This window comes from Gekko japonicus, unplaced genomic scaffold (genome assembly GCF_001447785.1).
Source record: "Gekko japonicus isolate JY-2015 unplaced genomic scaffold, Gekko_japonicus_V1.1 scaffold1098, whole genome shotgun sequence".
In the NCBI taxonomy this organism is placed as follows: Eukaryota; Metazoa; Chordata; class Lepidosauria; order Squamata; family Gekkonidae; genus Gekko; species Gekko japonicus.
Genome location: NW_015160244.1, coordinates 233,373 through 240,566, shown reverse-complemented (window position 1 = coordinate 240,566; position 7,194 = coordinate 233,373). Strand labels below are relative to the sequence as shown.

The 7,194-nt window shown below is 53.4% G+C and overlaps 1 protein-coding gene across 1 annotated transcript in view; it reads left to right on the top strand.

The window, feature by feature from the left end:
• Positions 1-7,194, top strand: part of LRRC16B (leucine rich repeat containing 16B) — a 59,125-nt gene that overhangs the window by 8,694 nt on the left and 43,237 nt on the right. The window contains 4 exon segments of the mRNA XM_015413516.1: positions 5,553-5,603; positions 5,732-5,791; positions 5,898-6,019; positions 6,858-6,955. Of these exon segments, the coding sequence (XP_015269002.1) occupies positions 5,553-5,603; positions 5,732-5,791; positions 5,898-6,019; positions 6,858-6,955 (331 nt within the window).

Genomic DNA, 7,194 nt, shown 5'->3' with positions numbered 1-7,194 from the left:
GGGCAACAGTGGGAGGGCTTCTAATGTCCTGGCCCCACTGGTGGACCTCCTGATGGAACCTGGTATTTCTGGCCACTGTGTGACAGAGTGTTGGGCCTTTGGCCTGATCCAACATTGGCGTCTCTTATGTTCTTAAGAAGAAGAGATTGGATTTATACCTGACACTTCACTCGGCGTCTCAGAGCGGCTTACAAACTCCTTCCCCTCCCCACAACAGACACCCTGTGAGGTAGGCGGGGCTGAGAGAGTTCTTTCGAGAACTGTCCTTGAGGGAACAGCTCTGACAGAACTATGGCTTGCCCAAGGTCATCCAGCAGCTGCAAGTGGAGGAGTGGGGAATCAAACCCGATTCTCCCAGATTAGAGTCCGCACACTTAACCACTACACCAAACTGGAGACTTCAGCAGGGTATAATGCCATAGGGCCCATCCTCCAAAGCGGCCATTTCCGCCGGGGGAACTGGACTCTGTAGTCTGGGTACCAATTGCAATTCTGGGAGCCTGCCAGGCCCCACCTGGAGATTGGCAAACTTAGCCACAATTTTTAATGCCGTTTCTTGTCAGCATCCCCGTACTCAAGGCAAGCAGGCGAGGGGGGCATGTATTGGTGCCTTCGGTGTCAGGCTGCGTTGTGGTTTCCGCGAGCGAGAAAGACCAAATCCGTGTCTCTCCACGGGAATTATGGAGGCCAGCAATTTCCTTCGGATCTCGCTGACGCCGAGCGGGAGAGTCGCAGATCCCTTGTAGTGCGAGAGGAGAGGAATTACTCGGCAGTCATTGCGTTAACAGCTGTGGAGATAAATGTAAGGTGGTGCGCGAGGTGCAAAGTCAATTGAAGCCAAATTAGGTGGTTTTACTTCGTCTTGTGGGTACTTTCCCCCGTGCACAGTCTCCTGTTAGTTCGTTCTCTGCCTGATAACACTCTTGGCTGAACAAGTAGGCGCCTACTGTGTAATTCTCGCATCGCTTAACGCCTCCTCCTGTTAATCCTTAATGGCTTCGCTTCAGTTCTGCTGTCAGATTTCTGGTGGGCTCCAGATTTCGACACTCGAAATCCAATTGCGTTGTTTGTGGGATGTCCCGTCCTGTTGATTGTATTGCCTGACTCTGCGTAACCTGCCTTGATCACCCAAAGAGTGATTAACACGTGGAATTCACGGCCACAGGAGGAGGTGGCGGCGGCTACAAGCGTGGGCGGCTTCAAGAGGGAATCGGATAAACATATGGAGCAGAGGTCCATCAGTGGCTATGAGCCACAAGGTATAGATAGGAACTCTCAGGCTGGGGCAAGGGATGCTCTATATTCTCGGTGCTTGGGTGGGGGCAACAGTGGGAGGGCTTCTAGTGTCCTGGCCCCACTGCTGGACCTCCTGATGGCACCTGATATTTTTGGCCACTGTGTGACGGAGTGCTGGACAGGATGGGCCATTGGCCTGATCCAACATTGGCTTCTTTTATGTTCTTATGTTCTACTCCAGTTTGGTGTAGTGGTTAAGTGTGCGGACTGTAATCTGGGAGAACCGGGTTTGATTCCCCACTCCTCCACTCGCAGCTGCTGGATGACCTTGGGCAAGCCATAGTTCTGACAAGAGCTGTTCTCTCAGGGGCAGTCCTCGAAAGAGCTCTCTCAGCCCCACCTACCTCACAGGGTATCTGCTGTGGGGAGGGGAAGGGAAAGGGGTTTGTAAGCCACTCTGAGACTGAGTGAAGGGAGGGGTATAAATCCAATCTCCTCCTCCTCCTCCTCCTCTTCTTCTCCCAGAGAGAAAGGCATAATATCAATAATGTAAAAAAAAAAATCAATACATAAATGCAGGCATATCGAAAGGAGACAAATGTTGCTTGCAGCCTGCCAGTCTGAGTATAAGAACCCCACACTCGGCCCAAAGTTATCCCCTCTGGTCTCAGACTTGTGGGTATCACATACAGTTGTCAGGCCTGGGTTGGGAAATTCCTGGATATCTGGGGGGGTGGAGCCAGGGGAGGGCGGGGTTTGGTGAGGGGAGGGGCCTCAGCAGAGTCCAATGCCCATAGAGTCTTTCTTTCTTTCTTTCTTTCTTTTTAAACTGATTCCTGTCATCTGGAGATCCGATGCCATTGTGGGAGATCCCAGGGCCCCACCCGGGAGTTGGCCGCCACATCCCCTGCCGCACCGCTCGGAATCGATCCCCAGAGGTCTCACGCCCCAACTGAGAATGGGGGCACGCCTCAGATTCCTTTGTGTTGCTCTCGAAGTCACAGCAGCCCTGCTGGGAACCCAGCCTGGCCATCCCGGGTAGCCGGCTCGCCTTCCAAGAGACGCTGCGCCGGTAGAAAGTCCCGGGGTGTAACCAGGCCGAAAAACCAGGCATCGGAATTCTTCCTCTGCGACTGCTAGCAAGGAGGCTGGAAGGAGGGGGCCAGCAGCTGAATAATTCATCTCCCTCGTCTGCAGACTGGAGCCTTCTCCTATTGCACCGCTTCTCTCCCCGCCAAGGTCGCCCAGGGGTCCATCTGCAGCCCCCTTCTATTAGTGTCCCATCCATCCATCCCCCTCTCCCAGCGGGCAGATGACAAAGAGCTCCCCAGACATCTATCTTCTGTCCCTTCCCCAACGGTTGCCAGTGGACTTTTCACACATTTGGAGACAAAGGCACGGATTTCTCCTCCCCACCTCCTGCCCGCACGTCAACCCGAAGGGAAGAACCAGGAATTTGGGGGGAAACGGAACAGAAGCCGCCTGAGAAGAGGCAACCGGTTACTACAAAGGCCTGCTTTCTTTTTCACTCTCTCTGCAAAACAGTTATAAAGACATAAGAACATAAGAGCCGCCCTGAGCCCGCTCGTGGGGAAGGCGGGGTATAAATATAATGACATAAATAAATAAATAAATAAATAAAGAGATGCCAATGCTGGATCAGGCCAGTGGCCCATCCAGTCCAACACCCTGTGTCACACAGGGGCCAAAAACATCAGGTGCCATCAGGAGGTCCACCAGTGGGGCCAGGACACTAGAACATAAGAACATAAGAGAAGCCAATGTTGGATCAGGCCAATGGCCCATCCAGTACAACACTCTGTGTCACACAGGGGCCAAAGATACCAGGTGCTATCAGGAGGTCCAGCAGTGGGTCCAGGACACTAGAAGCCCTCCAACTGTTGACCCCCCCCCCAAGCACCAAGAATACAGTGCATCACTTGCCCCAGCCCGAGAGTTCCCTGAGAGCTAGTTTGGTGTAGTGGTTAGGTGTGCGGACTCTAATCTGGGAGAACCGGGTTTGATTCCCCACTCCTCCACTTACACCTGCTGATGTGACCTTGGGTCAGTCACAAGCTCTGGCACAGCCGTTCCTGAAAGAGCAGTTTCTGTCAGAGTTCTCTCAGCCTCACCCACCTCACAGGGTGTCTGTTGTGGGGAGGGGAAAGGAGTTTGTAAGCCACTCTGAGACTCCAAGTGAAGGGCGGGGTATAAATCCAATCTCTTCTTCTCTTCTTCTTCTCTTCTTCTACCTTGTGGCTAATAGCCACTGATGGACCTCTGCTCCATATGCTTATCTAATTCCCTTTTGAAGCCATCCATGCTTGTAGCCGCCACCACCTCCTGTGGCAGTGAATTCCATGTGTCAATCACTCTTTGGGTGAGGAAGGACTTCCTTTTAGCTGTTCTAACCCAACTGCTCATGTCTACAGTATGCCCCCTCCCTTTGCACGGTATGGCTCAGTTCGGATGAGCGTCTTCCTGGGCAGGATTTCGCATCAGCACTGCCGAGCATGTGCACTTAATGTTCTAACCCAACTGCTCATGTCTACAGTATGCCCCCTCCCTTTGCACGGTATGGCTCAGTTCGGATGAGCGTCTTCCTGGGCAGGATTTCGCATCAGCACTGCCGAGCATGTGCACTTAACGCTGGTGGAGTTTGAAGGATTGGGCCGTGGGGCAGCACGAATCCAGATCAGCTGTGGGGACAGGATGAGGCTTTCCCCATTAGGGTTGCCGATGTCCAGGTGGGGGTCTGGAGAGGTCCCAGAATGACACCAGATCCCTAGACTTCTAGGGATCCTTTCCCCTGGAGAAAATGGCTGATTTGAAGGATGGATTCTATGGCTTTAACCCTTCCTGCCCTCCCCAGAAATCACCCCTGAATTCCCTGAAATTTCCCTTCCTGGAGTTGGCAACCCTATTCCCCATTGATCATCGCACGATTGCTCTGACTTGGGTTTGTATATTGCAGAACCGGAATGGAAGTGCTTTTTATTTCGCTTTAAGGGCCCAGAGAGCAGGAAATAGGTCATGATGTCAAATTTGCAAAGCGCGTTTAGAGGCATCTGGCCAGAGGGAATCTCTTCTGGGCTACTGTGCAGGGAAACTTTACAAAAGTTTAATCTTTTTATTCCCCCTCTTAGGATGACAGAGCCAGGGCCGGCTCGCTCACTAGGCAAACTAGGCGCTCGCCTAGAGCGGGCTGGTCCTTAGGGGTGCCAAACTGCACCCAGCCCCCCCCACCAAAAGCCCCCCTACCCAGCGTGGCCCATTCCTGCGACCTGCCAGCCCATGGGAGGCTCCGCCGGCAGGAGCTGGGAAAGGCGCTGGGCAGCTGGGCGAGGCAGCAGCCGGGCAAAGTGGGTCAGTTGGTGCGGAAATCCTCTGGGCGGTGGCAGCAGCAGCACTCGAGGGAGGGCGGCAGCCCTTACCAGCACGGGGGGGGCGATGCATGGGGGGAGGGGGCGGCACACGGGGGGTGCCAGAAGGGATCCTCGCCTAGGGTGCAAAATAAGCTGGGGCCGGCCCTGGACAGAGCACAGGTGTTTCTTTGTGGGCATCTGGGCTAGTGCAGTGGCGTTTTAGGCTAGCAACTTTCGGAAGTTGCTAACCTACAACGCCATTGTACTGGCCCAATTGGAGTCTGGAAATGTCTTTGCGAGACTGGCATGAGAATTTCGTCTTTTATATATCGAAGCTGCCACTCGTCGTTCAGGCAAGAGGCCCCTCTTGAATGTTTTCTTTTGCATCGCATTTGGGGAATAAGCAATAATGTACGAGAAACAAAATGGCTTAAGCATAAACAAGTCCAAGAACCATCAGCATTGTATAAGATCCAGGATGAAATGGGTGTTACACTGATTCAGGGCTGGGGAGGCTGCTTCCTACAGGGGGGTCAGTTTGGTGTAGTGGTTAAGAGCGCGGACTCTAATCTGTGAGAACCGGGTTTGATTCCCCACTCCTCCACGTGCAGCTGCTGGTGTGACCTTGGGTGGATCACAAGGTCCCTCAGAGCTGTTCCCTCACGAGCAGTTCTCGAAAGAGCTCTCTCAACCCCACCTACCTCACAGGGTGTCTGTTGTGGGGAGGAGAAGGGAAAGGAGATTGTAAGCCACTCTGAGATTCCTTCGGGGTAGTACAGGGTGGGGTTTAAATCCAATCCCTTCTTCTTCTTCACTGGTGCCCGAACAATTCACAGCATCAGGGCGTGGGAAATCAGCATATCCTCTTACCACAGTTGTGCCCCCCTGTTTTCCACTGGAAGTCAAAAGGTTTGTGTCTCATTCAAGTGTGTGTTTTCTTCTTTCTGGTAGGTCCTAACCACCTGGCGCATCTACCTGTTTGGGCTCAAGGTGCCAGCCAAGGTGAGTGGGGGAGGAAGGAAGGCTGCTTGCTCTTCTCGGTCCTACCGTCTCTGAGCGGGGAGGCTCAGGTCCCTGCCACGGAGACTTCCTCTGACTCTCCCTTCTCTCCCCTCTGGCTTGCGACGCAGATCGAAAGCTCGTTCAACGTGCTCGAGATCCGTGCTTTAAATGCCCTGAATCACAACCAGGTAAGGGCCCGGGTCTCCCGCCCAGGTGCCCGCTACAATTCTGTTGGGGTGAGGTGCTGGGCGCTTATTGATTCTCCCTCCCCCCACGTCCCCCTTCCGCTTTCAGATCCTGGTGGAGACAGAGAAAGCGACCTACAGCCTGAAATTCCCCACTCCAGAAAGTGCCGACCAGGTCACGAGACATGTCAACACTGCCTTAGCCAAAATATTCCCGAGCCCAGCCTCTGTGTGAGTATGCGGCAGCGTGACGGAGGGCAGAGGACTTTGAGGACAGTGTGATCTACGAGGGTTGCCAGCTCTGAGTTGGGAAATATCTGGATATTTGGGGGGCGGAGCCTGGGGAAGGTGGGATTTGAGGAGGGGAGGGATCTCAGCAGAGTCTAAGGGCAGAGAGTCCACCTTCCAAATCTCTGTCATCCAGAGATCAGATGTAATAGCAAGAGATCTCCAGGCACCACCTGGAGGGTGGCAACCCTATCTGCAGATGTTTCTCTCGGTGCTTTTGGAAGATAAACCTAAGGGTCATGCTTGCAGCCAGCTGCTCAGAAGTAACCCTGCAACTACTCATCTTTATCATCAACAAGCAGCTGGCGTAGGGCCAGGAGGCATGCACTCTGCCTTCTTGCCTGTTGTTCTCAGCCTCTGTCTGCGGTGTTGTAAGGGTGTAGGAGACACTGGTGGGCTGAGAACAGCTAACTGAGGTTCCCCTGCTGAATCAGGGCTGGAGGGTGTCGGTGGCTCTGCACCAGCTGTTGGCTGTGAATCCTGACAAGCCTGCAGCTCATTCTCTTGCTGGCCAACTTCTGTTAATTCAAGGCTGACTACACACAGCTCCTCTTCTGAGGAGTCCTCGCTGTTGCTGAGCCCTGGCTGACCCACAACAGGAGGTTTTTAAATTACTCCAAGAGAGATCCAAGCAGGCAAGAGATGTTTGTCAAGCTGTGTAGGAAAAGACTGCCCCGAAATTTGCGAAGACTCATCCCCCGAATTTTTCGTTGTGCCATTCCGGGTGAAGTGGGAATATGAGAATTTGTGAGTTCTGATCCATCTCAATTGATTTCTCTAGCTGCTTGATACGCCATGGCAATGCCGAGACACCGGAGACGCCACGGGACATGTCTCCCCACTCGGAGAGCTCCAACTCCACCACCCACAGCATCTGCGGTGAGAAGGGGGCTGGGAACCCAGACCTGGGGTGGGGGGGAAGCAGACGGTGTGGGGGATGCGTTTCCGAACATCGCGTTTTCAGTTTTCAGTTCTGGTTTTCAGAACTGCGTCTTAGTCATGTAGCAAGGAGGCATTGCCACGTTCATGCACGGGAAATTACATGCAATTTTAATTACAGTTGCTGCATTATGCACTTAACCCACTGACCTGAAAAGTTCTCGGAAGAATGTAAGAAT